Source organism: Dipteris shenzhenensis, chromosome 4 (assembly GCF_047967505.1).
Source record: "Dipteris shenzhenensis isolate YYH24624 ecotype China chromosome 4, Dip_SZ_1.0, whole genome shotgun sequence".
Lineage (NCBI taxonomy): Eukaryota > Viridiplantae > Streptophyta > Polypodiopsida > Gleicheniales > Dipteridaceae > Dipteris > Dipteris shenzhenensis.
In genome coordinates this window covers 36,015,373-36,031,683 of record NC_141599.1, presented here as the reverse complement: position 1 = coordinate 36,031,683, position 16,311 = coordinate 36,015,373, and the positions used below count along the sequence as shown (strand labels likewise).

General features: G+C 44.8%; 1 protein-coding gene across 2 annotated transcripts in view; it reads right to left on the bottom strand.

The window, feature by feature from the left end:
- The window catches only part of LOC147902782 (V-type proton ATPase subunit d1), a 52,268-nt gene extending 41,014 nt beyond the window's left edge, over nucleotides 1-11,254 (bottom strand). The window contains exons 1-2 of one of the 2 annotated variants that reach the window (XR_015540856.1): nucleotides 10,875-11,254; nucleotides 5,358-5,478 (exon numbers count right to left, since the gene is read on the bottom strand). Coding sequence is in view for 1 of the 2 variants with exons in the window: in XM_087373161.1 (XP_087229287.1) it covers nucleotides 5,358-5,478; nucleotides 10,875-11,055 (302 nt within the window). In the remaining variant the exon portion in view is untranslated. The remainder of the gene's footprint in view (nucleotides 1-5,357; nucleotides 5,479-10,874) is intronic. The other variant, XM_087373161.1, reaches the window with a different exon arrangement.
- Nucleotides 11,255-16,311: the final 5,057 nt, after the last annotated feature.

Sequence of the window (16,311 nt, the reverse complement as noted above, 5' to 3'; positions counted from 1 at the left end):
ATCCAGAAAAGACCAAACTTATGCAAGATATGCCATAAGGGATGGTATGCTGAAAAGAAATGGCAAGGTAGTAGTACCTAATCAGAATGATCTCAGGCAATAGCTTTACAACAGTGCCATGATAGCCCATATGTGGGACATCCACGAGTCCAGAAGACATATGATCTCGTGAGACGACATTTCTTTTCGCCAAAGATGAAAAAGCATATTCATGAATATGTGACACGTTGTTTTTCGTGTTAGGTAAGTAAGGCAGAGCGGGTGAAACCACCTGGACTTTTACAACCCTTGGAAATACCACTAGGCAGGTGGGAGAGCATTTCCATGGACTTTATTGTAGGTCTGCCGACGTAAAGCTAGAAGTAAACAAGTTTTCATGTGTCATGGACTAAGTGAAGAGGGCAAGAGCAGCGGAGATAGGAGCCCCATAAGGGCCATCTTCAGGCAGCTCCAAGCAAACAAAAAAGGGTTGGGGAGGGCACCTTTTATAGGCTGCTTTTTCCCCCTCCCTAGGTAGCCTGTAGGGCTGGCTTCCAGCCCGTCGACTGGCTGGTCGGCTGATTTGACCCGTTGGGGCAGCCATCCAGGCCCTTCCAACCCCCTATTTAAAGGGGTGCTTGCAGCCCTCATTTCTTATCCAGTTCCCTCAGCAAACAAGCCTTCCTCTCCAGCCCAATGCAGCCTCTAGCCCCTCCAAAAGCCCCGCAGGACGGCAGCATACTCAGCAGTCCCAATTGTGATTCCAGGAGGGTGTCCACACAGCACCATAGCCGAGTTCGAAGTAGAGGTTTGGGGTTATGTTTCAGCAGCTTTCCTTTACCAGTTTCAGCTCTTTCTTAGCTCTTTTCTCAGCTCCACATCTCTCAGCTTTCACACAGTTTCCTCAAGCTCCATATCTCTCAATTTCCATCCTCCCTTCACCTCTCTCACTCACACAACTCCACTGCATGCTCGGGAAAAGCACGGTGTGGGCAGCATCAGGCCTTGGTTGTGGTTTCTCAGGCATTTGTGGGTCAGCTCTCAGTGTTCAAAGGTCAACCTTGGAGTTGCATTCCGCTCTCTCTGAAGGAGTGTCATTTGCATTTCACAGTTCTCCAAGTTCTTCCCTATTTGGGGAAGGGGGCCCTTAGTGGGTACAGGCCCATTCCCCCTACCCAGTTGGCTGAAATGAAGGGGGCCTTGAGCCCTATAGCTTGGGGCCTCCATTGTCATCACCTGGAGCAGCCTTCAGAGAAGAAATAGGAGCAGCAGAAAGCCCTCTCTTGGGCCTAAATTCAGGAGGTGAAGAAGGGGCAAACGTGCTGCAGACTAAGCTTGAAGTGCTGCCCACCGAAGCTGACTACCCAGGCAGTAAGGTGGAGGGATTTGCAAGTCAGATATGGATCTCGTGAAGAATTCAAGGATGCTTGAATTGAGTTGTGCTGAGATATGGCAGCATGAGCTGAATTCTAGCATGCTCTTCAGAGACTATAAGTCTGACTAATGGAATTCCGTTAGGCATGTTTGAGTTGCTAGAAGGGTAGGTAGTAGGCGGATGTGAGCAGAGAATTGGCAAAAATCTGATAGAAGCTGGCAATAGACAAAGCGCAGACACAGAGTTTGTGAGGGATGGCAAGAATGGAAAATCTGCAAATATAATTTGTCACAGATTTGGGTGGGCTTAACAGTTCTGCCGGCTCACAAAAGTTGCAAAATTAAATTCGCTTTTGTCCAGAGCTGTGCGCCAAGGTGACAGGGAGGAGTTTATGCGTTTGATTTATGAAAGTGCGCAGGTCTCTATTTGGTTGTGGACCGTTCTGAGGAAAGACGAAGGCTGAAATGGTTACTTACTGTCAAATCCTAATTTCGTGGCTAGGGGAGGTAGCATGAATCACATGCACATACTTTTCTGGGTTCATGCCTTGGAAAGTTGTTTTGGCAGTTGCGTTTGCGATTGCTAGAGACCTCCGCTTTATGCCTTTAATTGCGTGACAAATGTGTCTCATGCGTGCACCGGATGTTCATGCATGATAATGATAAGTTGCCATACAAAGTGTTGCGGGACTTGCATGTGAGTTCTAATGATAACCAGTGGCTGCATGCATTCATGCATGTAAGAGTACTTATGTGAATGCATGCATGCAACTTTTCAATGTTTGCATGATAAGTACATCAGTACCACTACTTTTCATGTTCCTTTTAACAGCCAACTTTAGTCCTAAAGGTACTTTTTAAAAGTACTTTGTGGGCAGATAGAGCCTTGTGAACTTTGTCTCTCAGCCTTTCGAGCTGCTAGCAGTCCATCGCCTAATCTGTCTCTATCCATTCTATTTCACCCAGCCGTTGGTCTACTTCTTTGTGGCAATCCACCAGCCTGTTTGCTCTCTATCTTGCCAAGCTACTACATCCCTAGCTTGCTTCAAGACTACTAATTTCAGCACACGTCTCGCTTTTGGGAAAGGAGAAAGGCATTTAGCATGTTGTGACGTACGATCTTCATTCATGCCCTCCTCCTTCCGTCCTTAAAGGTTCCATCTTATATCTCACTATGGAGCAAACTCTTGGTGATAGAACTCAACAAACTAATGCCTCCAGACCTTCTACCCCACCTTCAGTACAGATAAGATGCAAACTATGCAACAACAGTTATTATTATTGCAACAGACTCAAGAGGAACAGCGTGCGCATAATGGTATGCCCTCCTTTTCTCCTGAGGTGTACTCAGGGAAGGAGGAGCATCACCCCGCCTGAATAAGTGCGCTCGTGGCTGAGTAGGTGGGAGGCACATTTTGCCATAAAAATTAGCCTGATCATACCCTTGTCTTCGAGGGAAGGCCTTTTTGTGGTGGCGTTCTGCGCCCACTACTTGAGCGGTGTTCTATCAAGCCTTCAAGGCAGAATTTCTATTAGAGCCCGATGAGTTTGATAAATTTGAAAGCTCCAGATCCTGAATAAGGGTAGCAAGCCTGATATGTTCATCCAAGAGCTTCGGAAAATTACTTCTAAATTTTTTGGATTTATTTAGCAAACACTATATTTGTTCTTCGTTTATAGTCTATTGAAAGATTATCAGAACAAGCTCAAGAGAATAAGCTAGAGACACTTGATTAGGCTATCCACTATGCAAAGGTCTATGATAGTACCCTTGCCACACGTAAGGATATTGGGCCTTTGCTGGTCGGACAACGTGGAAAGTCTTAACAGAAAAATATCCATAAGAACCATCGAGCCAGCGACTCCAACCCTGAAAAGGCTATTTCTAGTAAGCAGACATCAAGGTCTCTTGCCAAGAAGCCCCAAATTGATTCTCCGCGCAGGCTAAAGCCTGTGCAATGGGACTTTGGTTCAAATGCAGCAAACCAAGTCATAAGCCCAACACTTGTCTTTTGGCAAAGCAGCTTCAAATCTTGTACTTCAAGTAGTTTTTGTCACATTGCTAGTTTGGATGTCTTTTCTTCTGACATAAATTGTGAGGAATGTCATTTCAATGTTAATGTGTTTGGAACCCATGACTTAATCTGCATGGCGGGTTGGGTTGATGGCCATCCAATTCATGTTTTGTTTGATGATGGTAGTTCTCACAAAATCATTGATGCTTCCCTTGTGCAGAAGTTATGCATCTCGAAAGTTCCCAGTAGCCAATGATATGTGGTCAATCTTGCAAATGGAGGGACGAGTCCTTGGAGGAGATCATTCCGAATCTTCAAGTTGAGATTCACGACTACTTTAAGCTATCCTTTCATTGATGAGATTGCATAGGGTAGACATTTTTCTTGGGATGGAGTGGATCTTTAGTAAGAGACCTGATTATCGAAACGATGTAATTTAGTTTCAATATAATGAAGAGCGGTTTGCTCTTCATGGAGATCTTTGAGGACCAATGGTTAAGATAGCTTCTCATATTGATTTGAATTCATGTGTTTATGATGAACAATGTTTCTGCTCTGCTTTGGAAACGTATCATTTGTTGCAGTCGTGAGAGTGTGATGCTTTTTTGTGTGTTGAGAAACGTGTAATGTATTTTGATAATAATTTGTGTTCTCTTTCTGAAAAGTACACCTTTGAAACTTTTATCTCTTGCAATTATCATGATAATGTGTTTGCTGCCCTGAAAAACAGTAAACGGGCTAAAATGGAGCTGACTATTTTGCATATCGAAATACTTCAGCCGTGGATTTGGCTGCCCACCTTGATGAGACTAATCAGCCCCCCACCCAATTTTGCTTCTCCCTACCCCCCTGGTGGGGGTACCCGGCACCACAGTCAGAGATTTGGCTGGCCCTGCCTGGCCACGTGGCAGGCTGCCACTGGCCCTGCCCTAATCAGCCCTGACCCAAGGCCCCTTGGCCTAAAAGTCTGCCGCGATTCCTGCTCCTGCTTCCTGCTGTAGATCCACACCCTGTCAGGTCTTCTCCCAGTCCAGGAACACCTTCCAACACGCCCGTACTTATGTCTGTACTGCTGATGCAGATCCATACTGCAGATGACGTCATCTCAGCCTCCTCATCGTAGCCCTTTGATACTGCCTGCTCCAGTCGAGGACAGCCCAAGTAGCATTCCACCTTTGTTCTGCCCTCCTAGAGGTGCCCTCTCTGCCCCATGGCAGCCACCATGCTGCCCATGTGGCAGTCTCTCAAACCTTAGGTACACCACCCCCCGATGCACTCCTCATTTGGGGGCTCACAGGTGGGGAGGTGACCAACCCTAATCCAACAGATTGTACATCTACATGGCTTTGAAACATACATAATATCAATTTCGAGCCCAAAGTTTCTAATTCTTTGGTTTGAAAACATCAGTAAGCCTTAGCAACAAATATTAAAACCTCAAGAAACAAAGACTACTAAATTCACTGCAGGTTCCTATCCCAAAAAATTCCTTCCAAATATTTAAGACTACACTCAAAACATTGGAGGAAAATTCCTTCAAAATATTTAAGACTTCCTGAAAAGACGCTCAAAACATTGGAAGAAAATTCCTTCAAAATATTTAAGACTTCCTGAAAAGACGCTCAAAACATTGGAGGAAGAGTATTCAGAAATGTATCATGGTTAAGCCTGAAAGACTTTAGCACTTGCTACTTGGGGTGACAACCTAAATAAGAAAATATGGAAAGAAAGCTAGCACTGTAACCAATGTTAGAGAAGCACACTAAAGCAGATTAGAGTGGTATATCTGAAATGAAGGACTCGCTCAGTTTAGTGCATACATTTTTGCCCTCTGATCTAAACTACTTGATATTACACAAAAAGAAATTACACACATTGAATAAAATTGATTCACAGCAAAATGTCCAAATATTCGAGTCAAAATGACAAAACACAAGCAGAATTTAAAAAATTGCTGCAAACAAACTGCCCAGAAAAATCGTGTCATACGTGATATATTCGAGGAAATTTGATAAAGGCTCTGTAGCTTGAGTCAGCATATGCTTATGCTCGTCCACCAACTTCTGTGTACACTTCTCCACAATTGTTGTTGTCCGCAGTGGTGATGGTTCTAACTCAAAACACAAAATCAGCTTTAAAGTCAAACATAAGCCATTCCTAAAAACCTCCAGAAGTTTACTTGAAAAAACTGAGAGAAGAATAAAGATTAAATTTCTAAGACCTACACGAAAGATTGTGATTCAAAAGGGTCCACATCCAGCATTAGGATTCAGAAGCGTCCAACATTCGTTCTGATACAATACAAAAGAAGTCGATGCGTACTCTCTCTCTCTCTCTCTCTCTCTCTCTCTCTCTCTCCTCCACCAGACTATACACAGATCCACCTTCCCCATGGTGTTAAGGATCCACACCTAGAGGGAGTTTATCAAAAGTCTTTGGTAGACCAAAGGGTCTATGTGAAAAAGAGAGAGAGAGAGAGAGAGAGAGAGAGAGAGAGTTTATTAAAAGTCTTCAAAAGACCAAAGGGCCTATGATATTGAAAAGAACAAATACAACAAGCTGAATGGGTGGAGCCTCTAAGCGGGCATTCTACACCCAAGCAAACACTAGTACAGAGAATATCTGAGCCCCTGGAGGGGATGGAATCTAATGATCCTCTCGAAGCTGGAAAAGGGGTCAAGCCCAAGGAGGGGAGTCCAGTCGTGCACAAGGCTGTGGCGGCATAAAACCTATAATATGTCACTATCGACACTCCGTATGTGTAGTCCGTTGTGATCTCCTAGTTGTGGCTCTACGTCAGACAAGTGCCACTGTCACACCCTTTGACTCTGGAAGGAAGATCCCGAAGCTTGATGTGCACATCGACCCACTGACGAGTCTATTGTGTCTCTCGCTTCGAGCCTCGGCTCCGCCATCTCCCAAGGGCTTGCTGGTTCGTGCCATCTGGTTCGAAAACCTCAGTAATCGTGCTCTGAATAGAGTTTGGCACTACACTGTGATCTTGCCTATGTGTCCTGTGTTGGAAAGGTCACCTCCCCATCTGTAAGCCCCCATATGAGGAGAGCATGGGGGGTTGCACCTGGTGTCTGAGAAGGCCACATGGGCAGCACTATGGCTGCCATGGGGGCAGAGATCAGAGAGAGAAAGGAGCCACTGGCATGGCGTTGAAATGTGCAGGGTGTACGGTTCTGTACGGCGCTGGAGAAGGGCCTCGCAGAGGCACAAAACCTGGCTCATGGGCAAGGGCTGTGGGCAGGCTCATGGCCTGCAACAGGCACTCGAAAAGTGGTGCAGCAAGGAGGGGGAGTCAGGAAACCTGGTCGGCCAGATATAGAGCTGGTAGCGCTGATTCCAGCCATATACCTAGATGAATCCAGGAACATTCCCAAACTCATCCTCTAAAAACACAACATAGTGCAGTTTCAATCTCACGATAGTCACTCATAAGATTGAAAACCATAAACTCCATCACGCATGGCAGGGACTAGCTACTATGACATCCCCACTGACATCATCAGCGCCCAACAGTAGCACTGATTCCAGCCAGCCTACCATGCCTAGAAGAGGGCAGGACAGGAGGGGCTGGACCCTGCAATAAATGAAGGACTTTATGCCCTGGAACAAAGGCTTGGAAAGGGCCATTGAAAGCCCTTATATAGGCCCTGGTTGGGCTGGTAGGGGCAGCCAACCAGGTCGTTTTTTGCAGACTGGTCGGCCATTGAGGGGCTGCCAGTCGGCTATTTTGACCAGGCCTTGCCTTGGGACCTATAAAAGGAGAGGCCCCGTGCCTCATTTTGGATCCAGCAACTCAGCAAAAACAGGAGCAGACAGGAGCAGCCAGAAGCCACTCCCTTGGGCCTCATACGGGAGGTGAAGGAGAGTTGAAGGTGTGCGGCAGACTGAGCTCCCTAGGGGCTGAACCTTGGCTGTCTCTCAGGGCAGCAAGGTGTTGTGATCTGGACGGAGAGTCTACATACGCTCGAGGTGGAGCATGCGGGCTCAAGTTTAGAGATATCCGGCAAATAGTAGAATTACCTACATGGTAAGATCAAAGGACCACGCTCTGGTGGGACTTTGGATCTAATTGTGTCCATAGCTTTGGACGGAAATATATATTCTTTTGGTAGCTTCTATATCTGGCTGGTTCATTGTCTATTGATGAGTCTGCACATCTATGTGATGCACATAAGTTTAAGAAGTTTGTGATTCCACTCCCCAAACACACTATGTGAGCTCCTGGGCTATTCTATCAGTCTTCCGTTGTGCATACCCTCTATTGGTCGATTTCTAACATCTTGAGCAGATGGTCTTTCTGCCGGACAGCCTCATGAATGAAGGTTGCCAAGCATTACTGATCTAAATACGACAGGAAACTAGAGAGGGGTCCAAACCCATCCCTAAAGAGACAATGGGAAGGACCTTGGATCTCATAGTATACAGCACAAAAAGCAAAGTGCTCCTCCGAATCAATCTCATGCCAATCATGTAACCCTTCTAGGTATGCCCTCAGCCCGCCCACTCTCATGTGTAGTTTGTCCTAGTCACGAAAATCCCTTAGCTCCTGGATTGGTAGCATATGAGCTAGGAGTTTCTCTTACTATTGAGCATACATCTGCATCATGGCATGCATCATAGTAACCATGGCGGAGGTGCTGCTAGTGGAGGTACTAGTGGCAAGGGTTCCTCTTGAGTTGAAGCCGCCTCTTCCTCCATACCGAGGTTGTATTGTTCTCCATGCATCTTGCCGGAGTACTATTCATTGGTTGTGCTACCTAGATTCTACAGATCTCAGAAGTGAGATGAGAGAGCAGGGTAATGGCCATATCTTCATAGGAAATTTCCTTCCCGTCTTGAAGAATCTCCTGTTGAATCCTGCAGCTCATTGATATGTTCCCGCACCGATGAAGACTTGGCAGGATCCAATATCTGCATCTGAACTTCGAGAGAAACCCTCTTCAAAGGGGAAGTCCTATTATATAAGGAGGCCAGGTGCTCCCAAATACTCTTGGCTGCCATCATGTGCTTTACATAATCTGAGGACTACAGCTTAGAAAAATGAAAGAACGTACCCTTGCATTGACTCTGTCCTAGATCTGAGCCAAATTCTCGGCCTCCTGGTCCAGAATACCTAAGCTCTCATTAGGGGGGATTTGGCCGTTTGACACCCACCAGAATGAGGTTTGCCAAGTCGTAGGATTGCACTCCATCATGACGCGCCAAACGCCATAATCCAGTTGACGATCTACAGGGAACATGGGCAACACTGGGATCTTCACCTTGTTTTCTACGAGAAGAGAAGTGGAGAGAACGGAGAACATTGGGGAGGAGGGTAGAAAAAAGGGGTATGACGGAAGAAAGAGGGGAGGGAAGATGGAAGATAAGGTAGAGAGGCTTAAAGAGACGACTTCCTCCAACCTCCCTCGATCTGGCCTTCACACAATCCACCACTCCAATCTGAAAACGGCCTTGAAAGTAGATGCCCTGCCCTATACTCCAAAAGACAGCCCGTACCTTCTCAACCTCTGCTTCCAACCGCTCCAATAGGCTCTGTAACTTGCTGTCCAAGTCCTCTCCACAGCACAGGTCTTCTTAGCCAACCTTTGGCTCTGATACCATGTGAGAAGTGCAGCGGTACTGAGCAAAAGTGGAGAGAAGAGAGCGAACAACTCACAAGACACAACTGAAAACAGAGGAAACCAAGAGAGACTTGCACAAGGATCTCAGGAGAAAACCCCTCTACTGCTGGGGGAAAACCAAGATGAAGAACTGCGAGGGAGCGGGCCCTATTTATAGGGAAACCCCTGCCCCAACCAACCGACTAGAGGAGGGGAAAGTAGCCGACCAGGGGGCCGACCCTGGGTCAGGTCCAACCAACCAGGTGTTCAGGTCATATGGCCCTGGTTAGGGGCCTGGGTACCCCGCCATCCAAGGCACCACCTAGGTGCAGTGACAGCGGCCTGGTGGCAGCCCTGTAGCAGGCCCGGGGCAGGTGCACATGACCCCGCAACTCCCTGGAAGGTCCTGCAGCATTGGCAGACAGATGGCGAGCAGATACGGGCTCCATATGCACCTGCTCCTGGTCCGTACAGTCCCATGTGCATGCTGGTGTGGACAGCCATCATGGTGATCCCCCCAAGGCCCTCTCTCCCTCACATAGGCAGGCAGACCCACAACCAAGGCCCTCACACAGTGATGCAGGAGATGTCACCTCTAACAGGGTTGATTTGGCCAAAAACACATACAGTACAGCACTTTGCAGGGTGTTTTCCAGGCCAGCAGCAGGGTGCAGCAAACAGAGAACATCAGCAGCCCCTAGCACATGTGTAGAGCTCTTTGAAGAAGCAGAACACTGGGTGCAGAAAGGGTGCTGAAGAAGATATTTTGGGGCTCCTCCCTAAGCCACTCACTCGGAGGAACAGGAAGATTGGGTGACACTTTGTAGCCTCAGGGTGACACTTTGCGGCCTCAGATCTAGCACCGGTGGAGGAGCATCTAGCTGTCAATATAATGTAGGTTGCGAGTTCTCTTTTGTAGTTATCTCATGATCCTATCTGTAGGCATATCTATTATGTTTTGTTTGCAATCTCTCACTGTCTACCTCCAGATCTGGGTGTGCAGTGTTACAAATGCAGTGATCTACATGCTTATGTGCATACATTGAATAGGATCAATATCAGTAAGTAATCTTGTGGACTAATATATATTTTCCAGTGCGCAAAGTGGTTTGGACTTGGCCTAGAAGTCAGTCCCGTTCACTGTTAATCTCAGACAGACATGAAAGCTAAAGCTATGTCAAGATTTCCCTGTTTTAGACGCCCTAAACAGACAATTTCTCTGTTCAGGGCATCTAAAGCAAAGTACCGTTGCATTATTGTAAAAGCACTTGGGTGCTAAGCTGCACATGTTGTCGTCGTGAGATCCCTCCAAAGAACAGAGTCAAATCTCCTCGTCCACAGCCATAGGAAGGAGAAGGGGCTATCTTCTCCCCACTTCTATAAACCCAGACAAATTATCATCTCACTATATCTTTGATTCGTATGGCAGCGTGGTAGATAATGTACAATCCGTATTTTTTGAAAAACCAGTGGAGCTCAATATACTTCTCCGCTCTCACATTCGGCGCCAGAACGTCATTGCTTTGTAAGTTATTTTTATTCTATGAAACTCTCCAGAACCACTTTAGGCCGTCACTTCACAATTTCATGTTTCCAAGGCGTCAAAATAGTGTGTGATGTATTTCTAGCTTTTATAGGTGCGGTAAGTAGCATGTCTCGAGGTACAAACCGACAGACATGATGTGAGTGATAATCTTACTCTCGAGTGATGGTAACTGCATGTCTATACATCCAAATGATCGGCGTGGCTGGTAAAAGAAGATTAATACCGGTACATCTTGAAAACAAACCGATTAAAAGCCGCAACCGACATTGTTTTGCTATGATCACGCGATACTGATGAATCTGTACGATAGGATCTAGTTCAAAAGCAAGTCACAAGAGAGGTTACCATTCTGCAGATAAGCACCGTACTCCGTGGCAGAAAGGTGGAGCTTGATGTCATCCAAGGTCTCGCATTGGCACAAATTGTTGTAATCGACTGCCGTAAGGAGTCCAGCACGGTGGCCACGAACAATGGCTTCGAGGTAACCACCGTGGATGTTGAAAGTCAAGGCTTCAAATCCATACATGGCGAAGCTCTTGCAGAGAAGTGGATCGATTTGATCTCCGCAGAAAAGAAATGCTCGATTTGATGTTGTTGTTGTTGTTGTTGTTGTTGACAAGAAGAAGATGATGATTGATTTGCACGATAAACTCGTTAGTACTAATCTATTGTTGGCACTTGGATATGTACTTTGCCACGTTGGATCCCACCCTCATGCCTAAGAGCTCGTTCCCCCCTGCGCAGAAATGCGAGTCTCTACCCAGGCCACGATGGCCAAGGGACTCCTGCCTTGGTGCTTGAATGTGCAAGGCGTGCGTGTGTACATGTGTGCGTGCGTGCGCGCACGTGTGTTTCACAAAAAAATGTGTGTGTGTGTTCAATCATCAACCAAGGGCTCCCTGTGCCCATTCATCCCAGGGCATGCTCCCCCTCAATAGAGACCAGGACAGGGTTGAGTGAAGGTGCTGTCAAATAATAATCATAATCATCTCTAGGCCAGGAGCATTCCCACGAGCTGGCCCTGTAATGTAGGTGCCATAATGTAGCGATGCAACACCCCGCGGCGCAGGAAACAAGAAAATGGAGTCTCCCAATGGGCATTTCGGGGCTAGCCTTGACGTAGCCAATCATATCGTTGGTTTTTTCAGGTTCCTTGTTGATTGTGGGCCTACTGACTCCAAGTTTTGGGTAGAGATGGGCTAGAGGAGGAAGCCGACAATTACTGGGAACATGCTCTCACCATCGCCCATAAATGCTACTTGAGCAATATGCACTACCGAGGAAGAACGTACTCTAATAAGTCCCTTGTGGTAGCTTTGCAGGAAATTGGAGATTTCATGCCAATGTTGCATGTGGTCCCACATTTTTCCCATTTTTTTCCCCACAAAACCATAGAGCTAAGTTTTGTGGGAAAAAAGACTTTGTGAAAAGTTTGAGGGTTGAAAATGACATAAAATCCACATTTTCACTAGCTAGTTCAGCATGACTAGGTTCGGCCATAACATGCTTTTTATTTTTACTAAATAGAAAGGCAAGGACTTTCAAAAAGAACATGTGTTCCCTACCACATTGTAAATAGAAAAACTTAAAGTCAATTTGGGTAGTGATTCTTGATGGAGTGTATAGATAGCATGTAGCTCTATTGTGACTTATATGTGCATTACTTGATAAATTCACATGTTGTTGCATTATATTTCTAAACCCAATGTTTTATATATTTTTTCCCTATTGCGGAGCACGTAATCAGAAACTCAGCTTGTTGTATTACTTATAGGCTTCCATCTTGTTGCATTAATGTATTGATTGAATCGTATGTCCTATAGTTTCATTTTGTTGAGATTTGGTTATGGAGCACATTCTGCATCAATATTTGTTTCTCTTTCAGAATCTGTGTCAGAGTTGAAATGCCTTTTCTTCTTTTGTCTCCCCTACCCCCCTACAGTCCTGTGCCTCCTTGTCCCCTCAAAACGGGGGCTCATAGGTGGGGCAGTGACTTTTCTAACATTTTGACCCCTCCCACCTATTGCCCACTCGTAGCTCCGGAGTTTTCGCTCGGAAAATGGAAACCCCCTAGAAGAATAGAGGGAGGTTGCTTGCTACCATTCCCCACGCAACGGAAGATTCACCCTACAATTTGTTTAAAAGAGGTAGAAAAAGAAGTAGGATGAGATACGACACAAGGTCCAAAGGACTTGATCCTCCTTGTAAATATCAGGGGTAGGGCTTTTATTATTTGTGATGGACAAAAATTAGCGCTTCTTGTAAACTAAAGCCCCACATATACGTGAATAAGGGATTACTCACATGAGCTTGTGAATTCTCTCCTTGCTCCTTGGTAACATGGAAGTAATCATCATTTTGACTCTTGAGATATTATGAGCTTAACTACAATCATATGAATCTTGGTATTATCATCCTTCAATTTTGCATTCACCATGGTCATTTCTTTCAATTTCCTAGCTCTCGCTCTCCGTCAAGAACATGCATAAAAAGAGAGGGTTGGTTACGTATAATCTTAAGTTTATAAGATTTAAGTTTGAATGTGTTGTAAAAATGGAACTCTACGCAGACAATTGATGAATAGGAAGCTCTTCCCCTTTTAAAAATGCACGAAATAATGAAATTCTAAATTTTAAAAAGAGAGAAATTTTAAAAAAAATAAGGATGTTGTAAAATTAATAAGCAAATCCTTATACGATGTATGGGGAGAGCGGGCACACTTCCTCTTCTATCATTTATAATATGAATAGCTACATAAACCAAGGAAAGATCTTAGTTCATGTACATTCGTACGGACATGCAATTCCTTTATAACTTTCACCGTGGCTATATCAACATAAATTCCATGTTCATTGATGACATGGCCTAAATATTCTATTTCCTTCTTAAAGAACTCACTCTTTTTTATATTCAGGAAGAGCTGGTTCTCACGAAGCAATTCCATCACTTGTGCAAGATGTTGCTTGTGTTCTTCTTCATTTTGGCTATAAACTAAAATATTATCAAAGAACACAACTATAAACTTGCCTATGTATGGTTGAAGAACTCTTCTCATTAGCCTACAAAAGATAGCAAGTGCATTAGTCAACACAAAGGACATAACTACAAATTCATAATGTTTTGTTTGTGTTCTAAGGGCAGTCTTATGCACGTCTTCTTCCTTCATCCTAACATTGTATACTCCCGCTCGCCTAGGAAAACATCGTCCATTTTGTTTAGAATTAGCTGATCAAACAAAGGGTCTACTTTGTGAAGTTGATGCCTCATGTGTTATTTCTCTCCTTTTAGGATTGACTTTCCTTTCCACTACCTCGACCAATCTAATGGCATCCTTTAACTTAGTTGGGCTTAGGAGTTCCAGCTCATGTCAGATTATTTGGTTTAAGATCCGATAGATACTTATATAATTTCTCCTCTTCCGTCTTTGTTGTAAACTCAAGAGATAAACGCCAAAATTTCATTGAGTATTCGCTCATTGTCTCCCTATCAAATTGCTAAAGTTTCTCCCATTTAAACATTTGATCCTCCTTATACTTAAGTAGGAGAAATGTCGTCTTTAATTCCTCCAAGAATCTAGACCACTCTTGATTGGACTACTTTCCGATTGGCGTACAGACCACCAAGTAGCGCATCCTTCTCTAAATGTAGAGTAGCTAGTGCTAACTTCTCATCTTCTGTATGATCAAATTGTACAAAGTACAATTGTAAATTTCTAATCCAATCGAGGAGTTTCTCTGGTTGCCTAACCCTATCGTACTTTGGAAACTCAAGTCGCTCCTTAGGATCAAACCTTATTTTCTTAGCCTTTTCTAAAGGGTCTGCCTGGTCCTCAAATAACTTCCTTTTTAAGGGCATCTCTCTTTGAATTGTGTCACTTATTACCGTCGACAATCCCTGAAGAAATTCTTTGATTGCATTGTTTGGGTAGTGTGGTGGTGGTGATGGTTTGTGGTGGAGGTTCGGTAGGTGGTTGAGGGTTATCCGATAATGGATCACATATGTTTTGGGACATAGGGGTGTAGGATGTTGTTTCCATAAAGTTGAATGTGAGTTTTGGAGCATTTTCAAGTGTGAATGCTTGATTATCTTCCATGTTTTTATGAGATGCGAATGGAACTAATCAAGTTTTCAATTAAGCTTTGTGATGAGCTTAGAGGGGATAAGGGAGGGGGGGGTTTGGAAATACGGTATAGAAGGGGACCTGGGCGAGGAAATTTGACTCATTAAAAAAAGGGAGGGGGAGGGGGGGAATGCATTTAATGGTGGCGATGGATGGGGGGGGTTTGGTCAATGGACAGGGGGGCTGGTAGAGGCGGCAGGTGTCGTCGATGGCACTAACACATGGCGGGAGGGTGGCTCATGTTGCACACTGTGCCACGAGGCAGTTCAAGGGGTTGCGAGTTGTGTGTGACATCATGTGCCATGCAAGAAGCCTTGAATAGGCAGCAATTGCTCATTGCACTATTGCGCGTAGTAGCATGCATCGCTGGGGCTACTCATTGTAGCCTTTAATAATACGGCGATTGATTGAGTGCGAGCTATGGGGGAGAAGTAAATGGCATAGGGGGGAGAGTCAATGGTGCATGCCATGTGGCCGTTGAGCGGCTGAGGGAACGGCGGCGAAGTGCTGTGCATAAATGAAGCTGGCAACTTTTCGTTTGCGGGGGGGGTACGATTGCCACACAAAAGGCAGAGAGAGACACGTAGTAGAGAGAGAAACAAAATTGCAACGAGAAAGATGGAAGGAGGGACCCTTGGTTCTGCTCTCGATGGTCACGCTGATGTCAACTTGTGCAACAGCTTCCACATGGTGGTTCACACAGGCAAAGGATCAAGTCTCTGATACCACTTGTCACAAAATTTAATGCAAGATGCTCATGGGTGCATGATGATGCAAAACTTGAGAAATATTGGCCCTGCAAATGGGGTGGAAGGAGTGCCTATGTGAGTGTATTTTTGCTAGACTTCCTCTAAATGCTCACTACAAGCCACAAATCCATATGCATGCAAATGCCCATACTCACACACCATAAATGATGCGAGAGGGTACAACCCCTCATGTCTTTTGGGATCACATCCCTTGGGCACAGCCCATAGCCTATGGCTCTTTTATGCCTACCATTGATTAGTGCAATACCCATGCAAAATAGTACCCTTTCCTAACCATCCTAGGACCTAACGTATATGTGCATATTTAATTATATCCAATTGACCAATTCACAATGTTACAACCATAGGGTAATCGCCAAATTCCCTAGAATTATCCACTAGGATCTAATACAAATAATCATGTCATGACAAAGAATAAAAACATAGAACCATGAATGAATAAGAATGCCCACATTCCATCGACACATGGAATGGACATGACATAGGCATCAGATCACCCATTCAAGTAGATATATGTCAATGAGGCTCCAGCATTTGCAACATATGTCAGTGACGAAATATCAAAGCCATGTATCATAAAAGAATGGGATATACCCCCCATCACATCGAAAAACCATCAACATGGATCCCATCCACAAGTACAATATCATAAGAACCCATTACTGCATCATGAGTAATAGCATTAGAAGATATACCCCCCCTCACATCAAAAAAATTGGGTGCACCATTTTGCATGCAAGTAAATACCACCTAGGTTGAGGCTCAATTATAGTTATAGTTCCTGTTTTTGTTACTACAACAGTTACAGTTTCTGTTTTTGTTTGTTGTAATTTAGTTTCTAGTTGTTGTTTTGCTAGAATTCAGTTTCCAGTTTACTTTTTTGCTGTAATTT